Source organism: Perissodus microlepis, chromosome 22, assembly GCF_051167445.1.
Source record: "Perissodus microlepis isolate ML-2025 ecotype Zambia chromosome 22, ASM5116744v1, whole genome shotgun sequence".
Taxonomy (NCBI): Eukaryota; Metazoa; Chordata; class Actinopteri; order Cichliformes; family Cichlidae; genus Perissodus; species Perissodus microlepis.
In genome coordinates, this window is record NC_140481.1 from 21,057,214 (window position 1) to 21,081,741 (window position 24,528).

Here is a 24,528-nt window from a genome sequence, read left to right on the forward strand (position 1 = left end):
ATGAACAAGTAATAGTCGATATTTATGCACAAGTATACTCATAATAACACCCTCATATGTAGTATATGCATGCATAAATGCTGTGATAATGTGTGAGCACCAGTTCTCCAGGCATTCTGATGTCTTTCAAAGTTTTCCTCCGGACATTAGCTGCTTTTTTACTCATTTCTAGTCCAGCCCTTGTCAACATACAACACACAACAAAGAACCAATTGTGAATTGCATCTTTAGACACTTTTTTTCCAGCAGCCTGTGTCAAACACATGGCTTGTTCCCATTTGTTTAGCTGAATCTATTCAAAAATTGACAGACATAAAATACTATTTTTGTGATTCCCAAAGTGCTTCTAACAGAAAACTTGGCATATCTCAGCATGATGTGCTTGTGCTATAAACATCTTTAAGGAAACTGGATATGAGGAGGATAGAAGCAGTGAAGCAATGAAAGACCTAAAAAAAATATCTTCAGCAGATGAGCAATATCTAAAAGCCACGTCCTTAAGAAAAAATCCACACACAGGACCTGAGAGATGTATCTGGTCCTTCAGATGATCCATCTACTGTTCGTGAAGCCTCAGAAATGGTGGCTGTCAACAAGTCACTCTTAATGCAGGAAAGGAGGGAGCAAAGTTTGAGATATGCTAAATTACACAAGAACTGGACTGAAAGCCAGGGGCACCAGGTCTGGTGGAGTGATAAATACAAATTTGAAATATTTGGTTCAGACTGTGTTCAGTGTACAAAGTACAAAGGAGAGGTACAAAGTGGTTGTCCACAACCTAAGAGTTCAGGCTGTGTTGAAGAATTAAAGGTGATTATACCAAATGTTAACTTTCAAGTATAGTAGAATTATTTTTCCTAATATACTGCATTTTCATGTATTTTAGATTTTTAGTTATGCTTCTGTTTCACACAGGGCTGGCTCAATACTTTTACATAGTGTTGTATAATACTACTACTACTACTACTAATAATAATAATAATAATAAACAAAAAATGAAACAGGTAAAATAATATGTATAAGTATTACATTCTACATAGATCATTGAATGTGTTACAAACATCACCAACAGTAATATAATGTGTATATGATATAAATTGTGCCCTTTTAGGCAGGTTGTGTTTACAGATGAATTTTACTTAGTTGTTTGGGGGGGGGGGGGGTGCAAAAAAATTATTTATTTTTATTTATTTCTTTTGCAGTTCTTTGTTTGTACTTTAGTAATAGATAATTATAATAACCTAGATACTAAGCATCATATAACGACAGGAAGTCTGTTTAGCGTGTCCTTCTTGCATGATTTTTACGGTAATCCAACACTCACCAGCGGAAATCAGCTCTGGCTCCGCCCTCACAATGCAAAGCTAACTGAAAGCTAAGTAGCATATCTTAGCGCATGATGCCCATGAAGAAAAAGACAAGGGTCAGCTCAGTTGCTGATATTTTATTTTTTCGAAGCATACTTTGAAGCTGTAGAGTGATTCGTCGTCGCATAGACAGTAAGCACTGACAGGCAGCATGGCAGAGTCATCGCCGTTATCTGGAGTCAATGTTGTTTTGGTTATGGCCTATGGAAGCTTGGTGAGTAAGTTACAGTAAAAGCTCGATACCTGGTACACGGTGGTGTGTTTATGATAAGTTTTAACCTCAATCCTGTCACGCTTGGTTTTGTGTTCAGGTGTTTGTATTGCTGTTTATATTCGTCAAAAGGCAGATCATGCGTTTTGCAATGAGATCCCGCCGAGGGCCTCATGTACCTATTGGCCACAATGCACCAAAGGTGAGGCGTGGATCTTTACTGTTTTATTATTATTATTATTATTATTATTATTATTAACTTTTTGTGCCTTAATATTGATAAATTCTTTATGAATTAATCTACAGGGTCTGAGGGAGGAGATTGAGTCCAGACTGTCCAAAGTTCATGAGATACGTTATGAACCTCGGCTCCTGTCAGAAGAAGACGACAGACTGAAGCGGGCATCACAGATAAGTCAGTCAGCTTTTTAAACTCATTTTGAGCAAATGTTGTCCTTTTTATTTATTTATTTTTTTAAACGTAACAATATGATATCTTATATTTCAAAGGTTGCTACAACTACCTGTACAGGATGAAAGCTCTGGATGCAATCCGTGACTCAGGTGAGAGTTACAATTTGTTCCTTAAATGTATTCATGGTGACAGTGGGCAGGATTTCATTTAGTGTAATAATTGTGTACATTTTTTTTCAAAAGTTATTTTGAAAATATATGTTCATTTTGAACAGCGAGACAGCGGTGAGGTGTGCAGCAGGAGCGACAGGTTGGCTCAGTGGATTGGCTCAGAGCCCCTTCCAGTTTAGTGGTGATCAACAGGTTGACAGATGAGGTCAGGCAGGAGTCTCTGATGATCTATGATGTTCACAGATGACATCGTGATCTGTAGTAAAAGGAGGGAGCAGGTGGAGAGGTAGAAGCAAGAGAGAATGCGGCTCAGGTTGAGCAGTTTGGAGACAAAGTTATAGAAGCAAGGCTGAGATATGTTGGACATGTGCAGAGGAGGGATAGTGGATATACTGGAAGGTATAGGTGCAGGAGGAACAAAGGAAGACCACAGAGAAGGTTCATGGATTCAAGGAGGACATTTTGAACATGTTGAGCTTGTTCACAGCTGTCCAAACCCACATCATCTTTTTCAAGTGTTTTACTTATATTGCTGTAGTTTTGAGTTATTGAATTATATAGGATTTTGGCTGTAGAGTTCAGGGCTACCCTTTTCATTCTTTTTTCAGTGGGTGACAGATCTGATCTGCAGGGAGGCCAGTTCAGCACCCTAACTCTTTTACTGAACCGGCATGCAAAAGGCGATTTAGCATAGATTCAACATGGTGTTGCTCCAAAACATGTTGTCCAGGAGAATTAATGAAGCCGTCTTACATATGCAAGCTGTGCTGTTGCAGTAATGTACCCCTATACCTGCACAGACATGGGTTTTGAACCTGGATAGCACCTTTCCTCTTTATCCCAGCGGAAGTGTCAGAATATCCAAAAGAAGACAGGATCATTTTATGCTTCAGCTGAGTCCAACTTAAAGCAGTTCAGGCCCATATTTGCACAGTAGAGTTTGAACTGGCTTTGTGGATGCAGCTTACCACTGAGTTGGCTGGTGGTGGTTTGCAGCCGTGTTCATGAGTTCTTGCTGTGCCACCTGACAGCCTGATTTCTCTGAGTCTGTTTATATTTCTGATTTTATATCAGTAGATGATATAATCGTTGTTGGGCATATTAAAGGTAACCATTTGCCAGTTAGCTGTAATATGTCCACTCAGTGGTTTTATGCATTTCTCAGCTTTCTCTGTAATTTTGGCCAAACAGTGGTGGCACAAAAGTTTCAAGCTTGAGTGAAATATAGAGTTTTAGTGATTCACAAGTCTTTTTGTTGTGGTTTCAGTTGAATTTTCTACTGTGTCTCAGCTTTTTTTTTTATTATTGTAAAAATAATTTTTAATTCTGTTCTTGTTTTGTTTTTGTTCCATTTAAAGCATTAAAACGTCTTTCCTGACCTTCAACTTGTCTTCCTTCCTCTCTCTGCCACAGGAATTCCTTTGCAGGAGATAAGTGGGAGCCCCAGCGCATTTACTGGACGCAGCTTCAGGAGCTGGCTAGTTGAGCTGCGCAACTCCCACTCTCTGATAAAGAGCAGCCGCAGTGCACTTATTGACCGTTTGCTTGAAGGCTACGACAGCGCTCGTCATGGGACTGGGGTGCATAAACGTTTTTACTGCATTTTACTGTATCCCAACAGAACTTTATTAGAATGTTTCAGGTTCCAGAATTCAGAAAGAATGGAAAATCTAACGCTACCGTAAAGTTTTAATTCTAAATATCATTTTAATTTAGATTTTGCAGTTATTGCTTTCAAACTATTTAGGACCATTTAAGACGTCTTCTTCATCTGCCACCTCCACCACTGCTCTCTCTTCTCCCTCTAATCTCCATCTCATCCTCCTCCTCAACTCAAGCCTTGTCTCCTGTTCGATTACGTTTTCACATCACATGAAAGTTTATTTGCTAAGTGTCTGAGTCTAACAACATTAAAGCCACTTCAAACAAAGTTTCAGTAACATGGCCTTATAGCATGCACTTATTGAATCAGCAACTCTTATTGACAGAAAAGTTCTGGAAATCCTCGTGATGACAGTGATCCTGCTTCTTTGACTCATCGAGTCTTTTTACAAAGTTTTACAGCCTCCTTCAGATAAAAAGTTGTGGTTGCTCATCACCTGACATTATGAAGTAAACTGTGATCTGACACACTCACTAGAAGAACAGAGGGGCACAGAGGGTTCATAAAAGACAAGAATATAACGAGTTTAATTCTTTCATCTGCTGATGTGGATTTAAATATTTGTTTCAGGTGTTTGGGGAACCTGAGTTTCTTGAATATCAGCAAGCTCTAAACGAACTGGCTGACGTGTAAGTGTCACCGTACTGGTCCAGACTTGAAACCAGTCTTATTTCTGTTGCAGCAAGTGATGCAGTCTGCATTGTCAGTTTATGCAGTACATTTGAAATCATCTGTTTTATCACCCTCAGCGTGAAGGCGTATTCCAGCACCACCAGCCTCGACCAGCATCACCAGTCTGCAGCCAAGGACCTGACAGGCTCTCCTGTCCGCAGCACTCCCTCCACCATCCAGGTCACCTACCTGCCTTCAACCGGCCAGCGCAGCAAGAGGCCCAAACACTTTCTGGAGCTCAAAAGTTTCAAAGACAACTACAACACACTGGAGAGCACGCTGTGATGCACTGACTGCCATAGGATGGTTGTATGGTGTGCGGTCAGTCTACTGGGAAATAAAAAGTTGTAGCAGACTGACTGGTTGGCTTTAAAAATGAGCTTTAAAACATCAAACTTAAAATAAGCTCAGAATGGACAGCGTCATCCTCTATATTTTTGATCTAGAAAATGATGCAGTTGTTAAAGTCTTGCTGTCACAGGAGTTTTTTTCCCCCTTTTCTGTATGTGTGTGTTTGCTGTTTAATGTGTGCAGAGGAAAACATAATTGTTGCCAACCCAGCAAAGATTTCATTTCATTTTTGTAAAAGCAGCAAGTCAACTGAATTTATTATTTTTTTCTTGAGAGTTGAAATTGTAAATACAAATGTTTGATTAATGTACAAATGTAAGATATTTATGCTAACTTATTAAATTCATACGTGTGACGTGTATTTATATGAAGATAAAAGGGTTTTTGTGGTTTTGAGGGAACTTTCCCATCCTCTTTTTTTATAATTATTGTCCCTGTATTTCCTCTAGGTGGCGGTGTGAGGTCATAGAGGAAGGATATAGTAACCCATGATTAAAAAAAAGCGCTGTAAATCAACTGAGTCAAATAAACCATTTCTTTTATTAAATTTAAATAAAACTGGACAAAGTTTACAGAAAAGTGACGCAGACTGAACTTCAGGGTATCTACACTCTTCACAGTATAAAGTAACTTTCTAAAAATATGCATCCTGGAGTGCAACAAGGTATTTGACAGGAAGAAGCTGTAAAGTCAATGCGAACAATGCATAATTATGTTAATAATCAAGCAAAAATAAGCGTAATTAAATATAACCTTTTAGCACAAAAAATGTTTGGCCTGTACAATAAGCGCGTTGAGGCAGTAGTTAGTCTGTCCCTGCGTAGCTAAAACAATGTCAAACTTAAATCAAAATAGTATGACGATTGACCCAATCTCTCAGCTAAGCGTGAAACAAATTTTATTGCTGACATCATAACCGCACGCCTGCTATTGGCAACGTGGTGCATAGCACTGAGGAATTTGACCCTGAACCCCGAGAGTGACTGTGATCATTAAAACACTAAAATCACTGTGATTATTCGTGCATTTGACCTAGACTAGCAACAGCGTTTAACTCAGCGGTCCCCAACCTTTTTTGCGCCACGGACCGGTTTATGCCCGACAATATTTTCACGGACCGGCCTTTAAGGTGTCACGGATAAATACAACAAAATAAAAGTAGAAAAAAAGAAGATTTATTCATAACACACGTGAAAAGACCCAGGAAAACAGAGTTAACGATAAAAAACGATAACAAAATAACGCTAAAAACCGATAAAAACCCTGAAAACCATACATTTCACACCCGAGCCTCAACTCTCGCGGCCCGGTACCAAACGACTCACGGACCGGTACCGGTCCGTGGCCCGGGGGTTGGGGACCGCTGGTTTAACTGACACGCCTTATAGTTTGACCTGTTGAAACAGCTTATTCAGATTCTGCATGGATCCCTGTTTGTTTTGAGGAAACCAAGAGAAGGTACAAAGAACAGCCCTAGAAGCAACAACGAGGTATCGACAGAATGTGCGTGAGGTCTGCTAAAACAGCCTTTATAAAAATACAATTAAAAGAAAATCACTGCAGAGCTACATTTTACATATATGGTTAAATATATAAATATGTACACAGTATTTAACTCCTTTGGTTGTCTCTCCAATCATGATTTGATCTCAATGACTTTGATGAATGGGAGGGCTTTGCTGCTCTGAGTTGTCGGTGTCAGCGGTTTGCTGCACAGAGGTGGGGGAGAAAAAGAAATGTTAAGACATTATTTTAGACATCTGACTGTAGGATGACTAATAGAAAGGACTGTAAGTTAGGAAGTGATGGCTCACCTGTAAACAACCTCTGGCTTGTTCTCAGTAGATGAGGGTGGAAGATCCTGGCCTGCCAGGTAGTACTCCATGTGGTCATGCATTTCTTTGTTCTGCAAACAGGAACGGGATTAACGACGTTAAACGGCGCATTCTTTCGGCTTGACACAGGTACAGCTTTACTTCAAACAACAAAGCCATTTTATATTTTCCTACTGTTGGCAAAGCCCATGAAAAGACTAAAACGTGACATCGATAGACAGTTTATGGTTCTGTGACCAACACCTAATTTATTCTGATGATGTTGTAAATCTATAATTGCAAAAAATATAATTTCATTGAAATAATAGGCCAACGAATTTTTCTAACATGCCTGGGCACAGCCAGGAGCAAAAAGTGCATTTTTTTGAGCACCACCTTCTTTTATATGTGCCATGGATAATAGACTCTTTTATTATGAGATTTGAAAAGCTCATTTAAGAAAGCTACAGCTGTTTTTGATCATCTTTTGAGCAAAGAAAGGCTTTAAAAACAAAAGAAAACAGAGATAAATTCAGTGATTCAGCCTGTTTGCATTTCTTTAGAAAGTTCCTCACCTCTGCTTCCAGGAAAGCCACCTTCTCCTCCAGATCCCTGATGGCTCGATCTCTCTCCTGCAGAACCGTGCGGGAGTTCTGGAGCTGCGTTATAGATATAGTAAACAAACAATAAGAGACCGTATGAATAACACAAGATGCTTGTCTGCTTGAAGCAGATGCATCATCACTTATTTATCACCAGCGGTTCTGCTTCACCACATGCTTCCGCTTGGCTTCATTCCCCAAATCAATTCTACTTCATGTGGCCGCCTCCTCAGAAATCACATTTTCTCATTAGTGGCTTCCTGTGTGTGTGTGTGTTTATGGGCAGCTTGCAAGTCTGTGTGTGTCTGTGTACACTATGCACCACCAGGCAACATCCTTATGTGCATAAATACCTGTTCGATCATGTGGCGGACCTTCCTCTGCTGACTCATTAACATGTCGTCAAGATGATGAATCTTTTCCTTCAGGACAGCCACCTCCTTCTCGAGCTCTGCACACCTGAAAGCAGATACATGAGAAAGCTTATATACAGTCAACTATGTGAGTAAAAGATGTATTTCTCTTTTACTGCAGGACATAAAAGTGGCTTTCCCTTAAATAACGCAACATCAATCAGATAAGATTTTATAAGATGCTCTCTAGGCAGAGCCTTTCCTCATTATTGGTTTATTAGAAACTTCTTCTTTTATGAGTCTGCGTGCAGTCTTACCTCTGCTCCTTCTCTCCTGCTTCCTCTCCGCCTGCTTTAAGCTGCAGCAGCTCCGCCTCTCCTGCAGCCATCTTGTCTTTGAGGATGCCGTTCTCGATCTCCATGTTTCCCAGCAGCTTCTGCAGCTCCTCCACCCGTTGACCTCTCTCTGCAGACTGCTCCTCGGCCTTCTGCAGCCGCTCTGTCTGCTCAGCCAGCTGTGCCTGATACTCGTTTGACTCGGCCTGCGAGGAAAATCAAAGTGTGAGAACTTCCTTCTGGTGTGCTATAATATAAAGTTTGACCTGAGTCTGGTTTTTGTTGATTTGATAAGGCCGATTCACTGCCACAGTTAGCATCCCTAAGATAATTGAATTAACAAATTGTAACTCCACGTATTTTTTCACTTATGTTGCCACCTGAGTAGAAAATGCGGCTTAGTTGAAATCCCCCCAGTTTCATTTTATTTGCACCTTTTTATTGCTTTTTGTTACATGAGATGTTCAAAGTGTTGAACTAGTTGAGGCAAAACACTGCCTACTCAGAAATCATGGATCCATTCTGAAGCTTGTCCCAGTCACTGGGCGAGAGGCGGCGTATATCTCGGCACAGGCTGCCAATCTGTCTCCTTAGGGCTTCTTAGAAATGCTAAATTAATGATTCTAAGCTTTATTAATTTCTCCTGGCAGCATTAAAGGGAACCTGTTATGCCTACAAATATATTCTTGGACTCTACTAGAGTAGTTTTACGTGTTCTTGATCACAAACATAAGGTTAAACAGCAGATCTGTGTGTCTGGGATGACCATATTAAGAATATCCTCCCTCTATGATCCCACACAGAGCTACGAGTACAAAAATGCTGAAACTGAGCATTTAATGCAGTCTAAAGCCTGAGCTGCTGGCTCACAGGTATTGCTTGTACATACTTGACCTTACCACTTGAAACTTTCATTGTAACAAAGTATATTTGATATAAAAAATCAGGATAATTGATCCCCTTTAGCTTGATAAGTGACTGTATGTTTTGTTTTTAAATGTATTGTTCTCGGCTATTTCTGTCTAAAAAAAAATTAGTCAAAAAAGTCAAAAAAATTAATGATTTAGATAACTTCCTAGTAAATAATGTCTCATATCCTCCTGTTGCGTAATTTTGTTTCGCTGGAGTCACTAACAGTAAAGAATTGCACATGTAAAGTAAAGTGTTTGTCTTCAGGCGGTGCCCCTACATGTCCTGACAGATGAATGTACTGCAGAGCAAAGATCCAAACAGTGGAGGATCACAAGATGAGGGATGAAATCCAAAGATAACACTGACAGATAACAAGGACGATTAAAGGAGCAAGAGAGCATCAGAGGGGTGAGTCATAGCTGCAGTGGACAGGAAGCTGTGTCACGTTACTCATCTCCTGATACAGACCTGCAGTATGTCGATCTCCTCCTGATGCTGCTTCTCCATCTCCTTCAGCTGAGCATACAGGCGTTTGGTCACCTCTCTGAGCCTCGCACTCTCCTCCTGATTATCCCCAACCTGAGAGTGCACACACACACAGAAAGTGCTCAATTAGATTTAAGCTCACAAGCCTCTTGAACCAGAGGGCTCAACATAGGCTAACAAACTGATAAAAGAGGCTGCTGATAGGCCATTTGCTTTGTGTTTACAAGGCTGCATGGTCCAGCCTGAGGTAACAAAATCATTTAGACAAGGAGCTGTTAAACTCTGCTTAGATAATCTTTTAACTCAAGGCTCCTATTTGGGAAGACAGAATGGTTTCCTCTACCGGAGACACAACACATCTAATGCACTGTGATACAATCTGAAACCACTTAAAGGGAAGTGTAAATTGATCCTACCTTACCTATATACGATACATAGAAGATACTGGGTTTGACTAGCATGCACACACACAAACACACACAAGCTTTCTTGCAGCTCCAACACTGCTTGCTTGGTAGATGGTGTTGAATTACAGCAGTTGTTATGATCCGCCAAGTCGAGAATAATGCATGGGAAAGACAATATCTTGTGTGTGTGTGGTAAGCTTTGTTATGAGCTGATGAAAGCCTGGGTAGCATTTTCTCTGCAAAAGCAGGCAGTTGTCTGGTTTGAATCAATGAGGAACTGCTGCAGGGACAGGCATTTTTTTCCATCACGACTGTCATTTGAATAAAACTTTGAATGCATTCAAATGAACTGCAGCTGAAAGTGACTTCTTCCATTTCCCCATTTCATTCATCTCAAACTGATGAATAATCAAATGATAAAGGCTACACACGGGAGCGCCTCAGAAGAGGTCAGATAATTCTGCAAACTACGGCGAGCTTACGTAAGCATCGGTGTGGACGCCGTTGGCATTGATGACACCTGGTTGGCTGGTGGGTGCTTTGACTCTGAAGCCATTGGCTGGACGCTGAATAGGAAAAAGGAGCAAATGGGAGGAGGAATTAGTGCGGAAAAAGCTGCACATAAAATGGAACAGTTCAGGTCTACACAATTAATATTGTGATACGCTGTGTTTGTGTTTAAACCAAGAAGCAGAAGCACTAAGGTGTTACATAATTTGGGTATTCCATATGTCTGCTTTAAAGGCCATGCAGGTCTCGTAAGCCTCTTAGGTTAAGAGAAGGTGACCCACACGCACAGTTCAACACTCACAAAGACCAAGCAGCAACCTATGAAGCTCTAAAAGCTGCAGGTCCTGGAGTGACTGCACTCAAAGGTCACTTTCTATAGTCCCATGTTAAAAACATTACATTAAATTAAATTGCACTAAATACACCTATCAACTAATTACCCATGTTCAAATGCAGTTACAAGTTTATGCTCAATAATAACATCTTCTTTATCTGATATGCATTTGGTATCAAACTGAAGGATACAGGCAGATATTTCTGTCTTTGCAACTTAAAAAAATTGCATTCAAATAAATAATGATAGTCATCTCCAAGCTCTCCCAAGCAACAGAGCATCTATGAATGATTAAGCCCCACATCTAAACCCTGCAAAATAACATCTAAACTAGGCAAGTAATTTTCCAGTTGTAACTCTTGCTTAAATATTCTATCATTTATATGGAGGCTATTGTTAACCACTAACTCTGCTCAGTCATTTGCATTTTACTTAGATGCTGCTACCTATTTTAAGGGCAAAGCTCATCTAAAAAAGCTTTTTATTTTATTTTATAAATGTCATGTAGATCTTGTAAAATTGGTAGATATTTACTGTAGATCTTTACTGTTTGGTCAGAGGAGGAAATTAGCCTTATATGCAGCACATATATACATAACTTGTAATATACTTAACCTTTTGATCCTTTTAAGGCATTAAAATCACTATTCTTCCAAATTGCCGGACCAAAGATAATCTGTTGAACTGTTTCTGAGGCAGAGGGTGTGTACCTTGTTGTTGTTGCCATTCTGCCTGGCTGCCATCTGCTGTCTCAGAGTCTTCAGACAATACCTCACCTAAATACAAAAACACATCAGGCATTAAAAAGATGTGTACTATGCAGAACCCCAGGTATACCCTTGACACAGCTGAACGCTGTGCTTAAAGAAACACACTCTGCTTTCCACCAATAGCTTTTCAGCTTTGACTTGTCCACACACTGACCTCCTGAATCTGGGACACCTCGTCCGTAAGCATCTTGACGCTTTCTTCCGGTGGGTTTTTTCCGAGGTAAAACTGGATGACACAGTGACCGCAGCATGTTAGATAATACACGTGACTGTAGTTCAGTTAAAACTGAAATGTTGAGTTGCTCAAACTTTATCAATAAACATGAGCAAGCAAAACAAGCTCACATACTTTGATGACTTCAACTTCTATGTGAGGTCTGACTTCAACTTCGTCTTCCTGCTCTTCAGGTTCTTGCGGTGGCACAAATTCTATGGTTCTCTCCTACATTCAGTATAAAAAAACAAAAACAAACACAAACCCTCATATGTATATATCAAATTTCCCATTCTGCATTCCTCTCTTTCTCTCAGTTAACAAATAGTTTTAAAACTGCTTTGAAGTTGTACCTTACTGTTGTGCTGTTGTGAGGTGTTGCCTGTCTGGTCTCGACGTTGTAAGCTGAGTCTAAGCTGCCTGCAACGGTCCTGAAATGAAAGATGAGATAAGAAGATGTGCTAAATGAAGCATCGGGGAAATGAAGCAGGGCTCAAAATGAAAGTCTCAACTGAAAGACAGGGTGGAACTGAAAGCCAGAGAGAGAGAGTGTTTTTTTGGGGGGGCATAAAACTTCCCCTTTATTGAGGTTTCTCCTTGGATGCCACACAGATAAACTGTGAAGCCTAGCAACCGCCAATGAGGAAACATTTCCACTGCTGCCCTCGTGGCCAAGTCTGGTGATTATGACCAAACACTGGAGAAAATGAAACCAAGGCTGACCAGTCAGGGACAAAAATATCACAACTCAAAACATCCGTGACTGCTTAGTCACTCCAGAGTCAACGTGTCGCCTTGGCAACGGAAACCGAAAATACGGAGATTATTTGTCATGCAGGCTTTTATAAACTAAAGTTTATATAATACACACACACACACACACACACACACACACACACACACACACACACTGGAAATTCCAGAAAGATTCAGATGGTTTGACTAACATAACTCATGGCCAACGTAATTCACTGTAACTGTCCATCTCTTCTACTCATTTTTATAGTATCTGTTCTGTTTGGTTTGTTTTGATCAGTGCATCATGCCTTATGTTTGATCCGAGAGATGTGACCTCTTCTCTTGAATCTACTGCAGTGCATTGCATTCTATTTTATAGATATTGTTATATGTGTATACTATTCTATTCTATTCTATTATTTTGATATATCGCCTACTTATATTTCAGTTCAGTTCTAGTTAATTCTGCTCTGTGAATGAGGCAGTAGGAATCCCAGTAAATGTGCCCTTGTGTGGATCATCTCCTTAAACTGTCCTTGCCAGTTATTGCTGCAATAGTGTTGCATCTTGTTTTCCTAATAAGGCAGACACTCCCGCCAGTGAGAGTACTCTTTCACTGGAAGTACGTGTCATTGTGTGCTGATCATGACTCTTTAATCTACGCTCACATGCTAATCAGCGTGACTTGCTGTAGTAATTCATTTTTGAGGGGTACTTTTCATTTTTTTCTCCCACAAACTTAGACACGAATACATTTAACTCACCCGAGAAAATCAGCTAAACCCACCTGTGACTTTAGTCAAACCACATAACAAACAAATACTTAATATTGTAAAAACACGCACTTGTCCCTGGGAACACCCATTTAGTAGGATGAAGGTGTATTTGTGTTGCTTTAGTCCAAGTATGCAAAGAAAACAAACGGTTTAGTCCTTTTGACAAACAAAATCCCCTGAAAGTGAAGGATAACACTCTAATTGCTGGTGAGCTACGTAACAGTTCATTTTTATCTTATCTCCAAATCCACTATGTCTGGACTGTATAGCTCATGTATAGTTTGTTTTCAGGGTGTCCCCACCCTACAGTATATGAGCATATGGAGTGCTTAATATGCTAAGTCATTGTTTAGGCCGAGCTCCTGTGAAAACACTGTGTGCTTTGTGGTTCTGCTGTGCACGCTGTCATCAGTGGCCTTAATTAAATTCCCTGTGGGCGTCGACCACAGAGGGCAACAGGTAGCTGCAAAAATGGCGCACAGCTTAAGAGCCTGAGGCAAAAATAAAGCTCTTGCACTGTAACTGTCTTCTTCGTTTAGTTTAAAAACTTGAACTTGTAATCCTATAGTAAATACCAAAAACTATTACTATTATGACAAAAGGCTAGAATATGCTGAGTTAGTTCAAACACTCCTGATAGCATGAGTTTGAGGTATGCTGATTTGTTTACTTGTATTGCGTACACCAGATGTTTACAGCTGCTGTTCACTGGTTTACTGATCCCCACATAAAAATGTTTCTCCAGTTCCAGCCTCCTGTTTTCCATCACAAAGGTATTTTAGCTATTTCACAAGCATTTGAGATGCTTGTGTTTCACAAAATGCAAAGAGAGCAAAGAACCAGATGTTTCTCCCTCTCTGGTTCTGCAAAAGAATGCCATAAAACTCTACCTGAATCATATTTTACATTTACATGCTATTTGTTCTATAATATTCTCATTATTAATACCACCCTGTTTCATCAGTGGCACCCAGCATGCTTTTGAAATAATTTAGTAATTGTAATGTTTCTCACACATTGTTCTTACTTACACACCTTTAATTGCTTCCAGTGAAAATGACACCTGAGAGGCACGGACACGTACTCTACATACCACAGTCTGTCATCAGCTTTAAGAAAGCATTACTTGTGAGCACATGGACACACATACTAGAGATATAAGGGACACAGTGTAATCCCAAACAAGCTCGGGGTTTAAACTTGAAAAGCACTTTTAATCAAGAAAACCACCAGATGGAAAGTAGAACGCATCATAGAATAAGATATTTTGCTCTTTTTTCTTACAGATTTTGTTTCACATACGATAACTGGCAAATTCATTAGTCAGCAATGCCTTCTTTCCTGTGAAATCCCGTTTAACCGTGTCAGGCTTCCAGTAATGCTGTGGCAAGACAGTTGGGGGTATGCCCACTGACTGCTGGTGGTTTGTTGATTAGTGGCTGCTCATCACGATGGTCGCTGGGATAAAATGAAACTGTGTGAATGAGTGGAAACAGATTTCGGATTCTGGAGTGTTTCGGTGCATGCATGAACATGCCACGTTAAACAACGCATCAAATGCGGGGAACACATTTGGCTACTGACGTAAGCGACCAGTTCTCTGTTTGCAATTCAAACAAATGGCTTAGCTTGAATGGCAGCTCTCAGAGCGCGATTGTGCCACCTGAAAACCATCAGCACAGAGGCGGTGAGAGGTAAGCCAAGTCTGAAACTTTGATCTGAGGGAGGGACACCTCAAGGGCTTTGCTCTCAACAGAGACGCAGGCAGGATCATGGGACAGGCACACCCTGGGCGGAGCTGGCAGTGCACCTCACCACATGCTATTCTTCTGCTGACAGTAATAGTTGTAATGAATCACAAGTCAGAGCTCACACAATGACTTGACTGCACATATTGGAGGGGCCAGGTGCATGAAAACAGTCCCAGCAATTGACTGCAAGACTTATTAACCACCTTTCCTACAAAAAGTGTTATTATGTGTTATTACAGAGCAGCTAGCCTCTACCTGTGATCATGCTCCAAGGTGAAATAGAACTGAGAATAGCTGAATGCTTCTTTTTTTTTTTGCATAGAAGTAAGTGCTGACTGTTAAGTCCTGATGTAAAAGCCATTAAATGCATGTATGGACAAAACAGAATGACTTAAGGGCATAAGTTTCCTTAAAATCAGATTGACATATGTTCCCCAGGCCTGTGGTTTAAGTCATCTACGCTGTGTTATGTTTTAAAAGTATCACCTATAGAAATATCTGCCTTAGACAGAATGCTAGGAAACCAGATGTCACTCTCTTTATGGCGCACAAAGAGCCAGAAAGAAAAGAAAGAAAACTCAGCTGCAAAGTTTCTTTTCAGGAATCACCCCAATACTTAAAAAGTCCCAAAGCCTTGTTGCAAGTTGTTGCTTGTAAAAACTTCTGTCTGCACCTGCCAGTAAGTGTGCACTTTGCTAACATCACAGCTTAGCCGAGTGGAGACACCATCATTGTTATAAAGCCTGCCACTAGCACAAGGGTCTTAGATGGTCTTTTCTGCAGAATGATACAGTTGCCAGGGTAGTTTGTGAATTTAAATTTACATTTAAATGTCCCATTAAATTCTGTTTTATTTAAGAGATTTAAGTGATTTGTACAGCTATCTCCTAAACTGGATGACTTGCATAGACTTGCATTTACAGATTGTTCGATATACTTCCACATCATCAGAGCTACACAGCTCCACTATCTACATGTATCTGTTCTATGGGCATGAGCTAACTCACATGTTTTTAATGAACATAATAAAAAAAAAAACCTTTCATCTGCTCTGTGCGTTTACAGTGAAGATAATAATCTGCTTCCAGTCTTGAGACAAAGAGGCAGACACTTGTGAGAGCAGCTTCTCCAGGCTTGTCTGTGCAGCTCAGCGCTTCTGTAAAAGCCTGACCTCATATAACTTCAAAGCCTAAAGAACACAGAGCGTGCAAAGTCAAGTAGCATTTTTTGCACAAAGAAATATTATCTTTACAAATATAACTGTTTCATAAGGTGGGAAAGCTCATGAAAATAGTTTAACTGATCATATCAGAGCCACTGAGGGACGTGCTTTTCTATGGGAGTTGATTGAACTTTTCGATTTGGTGTGTGAGAATAAAATTTGGTCTGGAAATTAGCACAACAGCATTAACAATTACTAACAATTTAGTTACTAGTTGCAAAAATGCAAACAAAGTGCTGAGATAAACGTTCTGGTAAAAAGACAAACTGTAGGTTAACTGTGTAACTGAGCAGCAGCAGAGAGCCCAAAGGGAGAGTCTGTTTTCTGTCTCTAATGTCCTGCATTCAGCATAAAAAACAATGGAAGTGGAATACTGAGAGGTGCCAAATCTACTGTATGCATTTCTAGTTCATTCTACCTCCTTTAGTGGAGGGTGTAACTTCAGTGATTCATATAAAAGGATTAAAACAGCTCATATTGTGGAGATATGGAGTTTACTACTATGTAAGAAAAGAAGTAATTTGACTGGAGGAAAGAAAAAAAGAATTTTATTTAATGGAGATCATTTTTTTTAACAATGATCAAAATAGTTAATTATTCCTAAACCTGTAAAACTGTTAACTGAGCAGATTAAGATTGGCTTATCTCAGACCAGAACACAAAAGCATGAGGGGGACTTGTACAGTGTAAGTGGAGCGGAGCAGAATTAGGTAGTCATTATCTCTGAAGCTGAGATGATCAAAGACTCAACAACACTGCAGATCACATCATCATTACTGGAACAGACTCACAGGAGACATGAAAACAGCTGTTTATAAATCTGTCCAGCCTGACTCATGAGTACTGATTAGTAGGTGGCATCACAGCATCCCTCTATCGCCGGTGACCTTACACAATCAATAGAGGAGCGTCCCACCAAGGGGGCAACTAACTCCTCCATGACTGCTGTTCACTGATCTGGAGATGATGTCATAGTGAAAGGATAGAGCAACACAGAATAAAGGATCAGCCACTCAGAGATCATTGAAGCAAGCCAAAAACATTGGAAAGGGAAAACCAGGCCGAGCAGTAACTCACAGCAAGACCCCCCGAGTTCACAGCCATGTGTGAAACCTACCCATCTCCACTACCAGTCAAAACAGACGTGTTTTATTACTAAGCAACAGACTAAACACCTTATGAATAAAGACGTAATTATCCGCTTAAAACAAGTTTTTGTTATCCGCAAATCCTGCTCCAACAGATCGCGTACGCCATACACATTATAGGTATTAATATAGACTCGTCTCATGAATAATCCCCAAAGAATATTGCACTAATACAATGAAAGCTGAATCATTTTTTTCATGACACAAGAAAACAACTGACAAATAGGAGGTGGCACTTTTACAATTACTTTTATGTAACAAGTTAAATACCGCTGCTAGCACGCAGGAGGTGAGAAGAAACTTAACAGAATCAGGTCAATTCAGATTGAATAATAAAAGTTTGGTGGTTGCTTTTCGGAGAAATCGTGCTGATCAAACAGAAGAAAGAGAAAGAAAAAGAATTTCCTTGCAGAGATCATGTATCGACTGGTCTACTGGGAAGACAAAGCTAAATGAATCATCTGCCAACCACCGCTCTATACTTCACCATGCAAAAACAAAATATTACAACCACAAGAACCATCACAGACTTTACCCTCATAATAATCACCATGATAATAATCACCATGCCACTTTATCTCAGAAAGAATCTCACTTACATCTACCTGGGCTGAGAAAGTTGTCTGGGACTTTTCCCGGGGATGATCAGGCAGCTGCGATCCAGACTGTCTCTATCTGTGTGACTAAGTACATGGGAAGCCACGGCTGTCTTGCCTTACATGGCTGGGCGAGGCTGCATCAGCTGCCCAACCCCTTTTTTCCCCCCCCTCCGGATTATTCTCCCGTCAGAGCTACAGTGAGAGCGCCAGCTGAATTTAAACGAATATTACAATGGTCAGCTTGAGTCTGAACATGAGAACCTACTGCGCTTTTGTTTTAACATCTTTTGTTGATGAATGTGACAAAGGGAAGCAGTTGTGATTACAATTTTACATACACTCATCATGGGTATGAATGTCACGCTAATTTTGGGCATTTAATGATTTCTTTGATCTGTTAGTATCTTACTGTACGCATGAGGAATGACCTCATTTATCTGCCACATAGTGACAGTGGTAGTTTGCAGCACACTGAGGAATGTGTTAAGAGTTACATAACAAAGATTAATGAAGTATCTTTATATAACGAGTTACTGGCACGGTGCGTGTGTGCAGAGCAAACAAAACCATGCAAACAAAAGTCAAATGCTTCACCGACCAAATATGTTCATGTTAGTGCATGTTTATCCAACTATCTTTGACTTGGTACGCACATCTCCTAAATGATCTTAATCCTGATATTCTGTTACATAACATGTGTTTCGTGGCCATTTTAAGCTTATAATGAAGCGACAGTTCAACTTACAATCAGCTAATCATTTGTTTTGTCAAATGAGGGGACGGCAGACCGTCTAAGAAGGACTCTTAAACATGCTTATTTTATGGTTTCTTTGTTATTTTTTGTTAGTAAACTAATGATCTAAATCTTCTGGTTTCCTGTTGGACAGTACAAAATCATTAATCGACATATTTAGTCTTTGGAAAGTTGTGCAGGACCATTTTCACAATTTTAAACAATATGGGGTTTCTACTTTTATAGAGTATCAACAAAGCATTTTTACTCATGTTTAACATAGGGAAAAGTCATATATACACGTGCTCTGATTTAGTGATATATGTACAAACATATGTAAAATCCCCATATTCTTTCACTAACTTCTAAGTGCTGCTTTAACCTCGGTTCACTGTCTTCCAGCTGTCATTGTCATTCAGTTGTTTTTGTTGACATGTGAGTACTTCCAACATAACCTTTAGACGTGTTTGTAATACAAACAAAAGACTTGCATGCGACCTCTCCCATGTCGCTCTCCAAGTACATCGTGGAGCTAAGAAAACCACATTGGAATCCAGCTAAGGTATTTTAATAGCAACCTTACCTAGAACACGCTTGTTGTTCACATCATGTTCACACACATGACACAAGAGACCCTAAAATTACCCTTAAATTACCGTTACCATTAATACAAAATAAACCTCTAAATGTATTTAAATGGGTTATTTGAGGTCATGTTTAAGGTGAAAAAACCCACATGTTTTCTCTGCCTGATATATACAATATACCCAAAGGCTCTTATCCTGGGGTGTCAAACTCCAAGCCTTGAGGGCCGGTGTCCTGCAGGTTTTAGATCTCACCCTGGGTCAGCACGCCTTAATCAAATTATTAGTTCATTACCAGGCCTCTGGAGAACTTCAAGACATGTTGAGGAGGTAATTTAGCCTTTTAAAGCAGCTGTGTTGGATCAAGGACACATCTAAAACCTGCAGGACACCGGCCCTCGAGGCCTGGAGTTCGACACCTGTGGGTCTCAGGCTCTCTGAATAAGAAAACTGGGAAGATTTTTGAGACAAAAAACTAACATTGCACTTTTACTTCTAGCTATAAAACTACAATAAACCGCCTTAAATTGTTTCTGATGGCACTAAACCTATTTTAAAAAGTCATAGCTGTAACTCTTTCACATTAGGTGGCCTTAAAATACATTTTTATGATGTAAAATAATCTAATATCGGCTATATTGGTGGATTTTCTTTTTGAAAAGTCGGGGGGAAAAGAACAGTCAACTCAAGGTGCTTTATGTTGTAAGGTAAAGATTTTGTATTCTGGGGAAAAACTCAGCAACCCCATATGAAGATGCACTTTGTGACTGCGGGAAGAAAAACTCTTTTTACAAGAAGAAATCTCCAACAGAGGCAGCAATCTGACACAGTCGGTTTGGGAATGAGGTAAGGAAGAGAAGATAAAAGAAGGAAGAGAAGAAAAAGAATAGAGAACATAAGGAGGCAGGACAAAACGCAGACAGGAACAATGTTCTTTGGACAGATGAGACCAAAATTAAGATGTCTGGCCCTAATGCAAAGCGCTACATCTGGAGAAAACTAAACACAGCATATCAGCACAAACACATCGTATTACTTGTCAGGCATGGTTGTGAAGAGGCAATTCAGAAAATGAAATAATTTGGTTGCTTTTATTTACTTTTTCAGCAATTTATTTCACCGGTTACTTAACTGAATGTGAAAACACTGCTGTCTTCTCAGCTGCATGCATCTGCTGAGACTATAGTCAAGAACGATCTCAGAACAGTCCACACAAACAAGATCCCATCCAAACCACAAACAGTTCTCATCTACATATGAATTTGTTGCACCAGATCTATCAGTAGAGGGAGAAATGCTTGAACAGCCTGAGTGCATTTGTTGGGAAAGATTTCTGCTTCCTGCCAAGAGTCTTTATAAACAAATTATCTGTTCATTCACGCTGCCACCATGCAGTACATGTGGCATCACAACAGGACTCGACACATATAAAATCATTGATTTAAAGCAGTAAATTCATTTAACCGCGATCTTGACAGCATCACGCAATGTTTAATGTTTTACTTGGCAGATTCACAATAAATAGTTGTCATTTTAGTATCTACAAGGAAGCATCTCAAGAAAACAATGCGCAAGACAGTTGGATGAAAAGAAACTGTTTGATTGCCAGTGATCATATTTCTACTTAACTACCAAACCAACAAGTACCGGCTCATTCTTAATGAGCGCTGTAACGCTCAGAGTTCCCTGTAAATTTGACTTTCTTGAATGTCCGGTCACCTGCTTTGTCATCCTTCTACAATGGCTCGAAAGATTACAGTTACTGTATCTGTAATAAAAAACAAAAACAAAACACGGCTAGAGGCTATAATTGTTCACTGGTGTTTAATGAGTTGATAGCGTTTACATTTCCCTTGTGTGAACACATCAGTTCATTCTTAAAAAGTTTATTGTATATGGTCAAGGTCAAGGTTCATGTGTAGCACTTCCCTTCTCTACTTGATCACTCTAAGCATTCCCAAAAGCACTTCTTTATACATGTAAGTGCTTTCTATGTAAACATCACACACATTCACACGCAACTCAGTTTGAGAAAGACTGGAGACTGGAGCAGCTAAGGATCGAACCAGCTTCTGATTGGACGAGAATCCGTTCCACTTCCTGAGCCCATGAGAGCAATATTGGTGTATCTACAATGGTAGTGCTTATTTTTCTGTGCAGGCGAAGTTATTAATAAAGAAGCATTGTAATACAGTGGCTGGACTTGCTTGAGGTGTTTTTATCCTTTGAAATCACAGAACATTTGGAATTACTTTAAATGCTTTTATTGCTTAGATTTTGATTTCTTATACAACAGGATTATTGCTATATGTGACATCAGAAGTATACTGCCTTTAGAAGTTGTCGATGCAGATGCAGCATCACAGTTTTGCCTTGGATTGCCAAATATGCGGTATTAAATTCTGCTTTAAAATATATATGTGTTGCAGTTAGCATTATTTATAGTTTATTTATAGTAGTCAAATTTCTTTCTACAGCTTCTATAGGATACAGCAGCAAGTTTTTAGTCCAAAGGTGGGTAATTAATTTCCTTAAGAAGCTTATAAAGAGATGAAATGAATATTGGTTAATTTCACCAGTTAAATAGTTTCTCATGCAGCTCCTTGGGGAAATGAATTGCCCACCCCTGATCTACACTATTGTCGTTTGATGGCCTTGTGAGGTATGAATAACTAATCTCTAAGGTCCTGAAAGTTTAAAACATTAAAAAATTAGTGAGCGCTTCAGAGTCCCTTGATTGAAGTGACTTCAGCATCGGTGGTCAGCCCACATCTTTTGGCATTATTCCACTTTTTAAGTAAACAACAAGAAAAGTTAACACTGCATCATATATTGAGTACCTCAGCACAGGTGAGTTATTTATTTATTAAAAATAAGAGTCGTTAGTTAAATAGTAGCTTATAATTAACAGTGTTGGCGGTCTAAGGTGAGTAGAAGCGTTTACTCAAATTTTTATTAAGTATTACTAAAAATGTTCATGATCATGTCCCCACACTGTTAGAGAAATATCAGTCCAAGGATCCTAAGTCTCATCTTAAGTGATGTTGTTACATTTGCCATCTTTATAAAAAACAGTCTGCGTTGTGTTCAGCAAAGGAAACATGATGCAAATATGGTGAACAAGGATGAGGAAGGATAGATTTTTGCTTTAACGTCACATTATTTTACATAGTTCATGTGAGGTTATTATTCTTATTCTTATTTGCGGGTAAAAGTTTCGCTTTCATATGAAAAAACTGCTCTTAAAAATTGGGAAGTCTAATGGGAACTATGTCATTGTGGACCAAAATGTGCCCAGTATGAAATCCGGGTGAGTGCAACGCTAAACTTAGTAGTTAGTGCTTTTAAACTAGTGTCACACAGCATCACTCACTTTAGTTTCGTCGTCCTCTTCTCCCTTTTCCATCGCCTTCGTCACGCCGCCGCTCATCTTCTCGTCGGGAAGTGTCGACAACACATAAAAAGAAGTGAAAAATCAGAGCTGTCCAAAGTTACTGGACACGGTTTCTTTGAGTACTGTGTTTTTACAGACTCTGCTCTTCGCGAGTAACTGTTAAATACGACACACGCCCGGGGAGAGGTGGAGAGACCTGGACCCCGCTGCGCTTCTGCCTCCCTCTGCCGTCTGTCTGACTGTCCAGGTGCTAAAGTAAAGCAGACCTGCCTACCTTATGCAAGTGGAATGCACTGAACCACGGTGCAGCCCATATTTACAATTGCTGACATATTTTCCAACATGACCATTTTTATTTTGGGCTTAAAGCTGTCTGTATACTTACTCATATTTCAGTGTTTTTCCTATTAGACACGGGATATTCTTCTTCTTCCCATAATAATAATAGTGGTGCTGGATATGATGATGAGTATCTTAACGCTACTCGACCTATATGCTATTTAACACATTTCTCTTTCAAGGCACATTAGCAATCATTAAGGTTTCTTGTCTTATAATGGATTATTTATGAATGAATACAAGGTTGTTACTCACACTGAATGAATGAATATAAATGAATGGCTATGTCTTATTTGCCACAATGTAAAAATCATTATTTGCCCTTATAAACATGAAGAAATAAATATGAGTAAAATGAATCTGAATTTTTCCGTTTTAATATTGTGTAAACAATTTTCGCGATTTTCATTTAGTTAGTTTAGTTAGTCTCTTTTATATTGAAACAGTGGGATTACATGTATAAATAAAGGTTAAATAAAATAAAAAACTGAAATATATGTAAATATATAAAATAAAAGGTTTTTTTTACTCATATAATTAAGCAATAAAGAGCACATGCTTGGTACAAACTGAATGTATACCAATTAATTACATGTAATTTGACCGGATTCCGTTGAATTGAACGTTTTACGTTCTTGTGTAACAGAATTATATGGAAAATTCACGCAATTAAATAAATAAGGTAAGCAGTAAAGTGCATGGTGATGGCTTCTTTGCTTTCGAGCACATTTTATTTAAAGATTGTCTAACCTCTGAGAAGTTGATGCCACCTCCATCGGACAGGTATTTGCTGGCACTTCTCCTGGACCATGGCATTTTGTATCCAGCCCCCTGTCTGATCTTCTTCCAGAAGGAGCCCATACGCCGTCTCTCTTCATCTGTCTTGTCAAAAATGTTTCTCTTGCACTTCCCTGTAATATGTCCCAGTAACACAACAGTGCTGAAAGTGCAGGATCTGCTTCTTCTACACCGCAGCTAATTCTGTGCTAGACCTGCAAAGAGGATATAGTCCTGTTTAATAACCATCCTGCCCTGCAAGGAGCCACCTCTCTTGAGGCCTACACTGTAAACAGGTTGAGTAACAGCAAATATATCCTGCTGTAATTGGATTTACAGGAAAACTGCTGTAACTGCATTTTATGTTAATTTGCTGTAATTATGTTTTATTCAATCTCTTTTGCATTTAGTAACAAAGGCTTTGAAACTTTTATTTTGACACCAGGACTGAAACATCAGCCCAGATAAGTTTTCTACTTAGCATCTACAATATGAGAGCCCTGGATCAAACAGAACATGTAACAATTCACTAACACTCTAACTTAGGTGATCATAAAGTCATATAAAACATCCCGCCATATGACCTCTTACCTAAAACTATCAGAGGCTCTATTTTCCTGTTGTCACTTGCAGCCAGGAAGGTGTGGGATTAAGGGAAATGACTTTACCTTATAGACAAACTAAACTAGAGATTAAACCATATAATCCCACATTATTATTTTCCTACAATGTCCTTCCGCTCCAGTTGCTGTTTTGCATCCTGGCTTCAGACACCACTGTTACATTATTTGTCATTCACGCTTGTTTGCTCCACGACACCTGCATAAAAGTAACCACTTTGTCCACATGACCGAAATACAATGAAGGCCGTTGTAAATATA

General features: G+C 39.4%; 2 protein-coding genes across 7 annotated transcripts; one reads left to right on the forward strand and one right to left on the reverse strand.

The window, feature by feature from the left end:
* Nucleotides 1–1,309: 1,309 nt before the first annotated feature.
* On the forward strand, nt 1,310–5,210 carry LOC146363031 (lipid transport auxiliary protein 1-like). Its single transcript, XM_084919496.1, has 7 exons — nt 1,310–1,581; nt 1,679–1,780; nt 1,885–1,993; nt 2,089–2,142; nt 3,577–3,743; nt 4,397–4,455; nt 4,576–5,210. The coding sequence occupies exons 1-7, from the start codon at nt 1,519–1,521 to the stop codon at nt 4,781–4,783; spliced, it is 762 nt and encodes a 253-aa protein (XP_084775622.1). The 5' UTR covers nt 1,310–1,518; the 3' UTR covers nt 4,784–5,210.
* Nucleotides 5,211–5,370: 160 nt separating this feature from the next.
* tuft1b (tuftelin 1b) lies at nt 5,371–23,880 on the reverse strand. 6 transcript variants are annotated; one of them, XM_084919490.1, is made up of 13 exons: nt 23,621–23,880; nt 22,511–22,567; nt 11,940–12,017; nt 11,722–11,814; nt 11,527–11,598; nt 11,313–11,378; nt 10,241–10,324; nt 9,334–9,444; nt 7,936–8,159; nt 7,619–7,724; nt 7,239–7,322; nt 6,664–6,755; nt 5,371–6,558 (listed from the first exon to the last, which is right to left on the reverse strand). In XM_084919490.1, the coding sequence occupies exons 1-13, from the start codon at nt 23,729–23,731 to the stop codon at nt 6,486–6,488; spliced, it is 1,251 nt and encodes a 416-aa protein (XP_084775616.1). In that variant the 5' UTR covers nt 23,732–23,880; the 3' UTR covers nt 5,371–6,485. The 6 variants fall into 6 exon arrangements, with proteins under 6 accessions (XP_084775616.1, XP_084775621.1, XP_084775617.1 ...); XM_084919495.1 differs by lacking the exon at nt 23,621–23,880 and having other exon boundaries at nt 11,945–12,017; nt 22,511–22,533; XM_084919491.1 differs by lacking the exons at nt 22,511–22,567; nt 23,621–23,880 and adding an exon at nt 17,821–17,951 and having other exon boundaries at nt 11,945–12,017.
* Between the last annotated feature and the right edge of the window lie 648 nt (nt 23,881–24,528).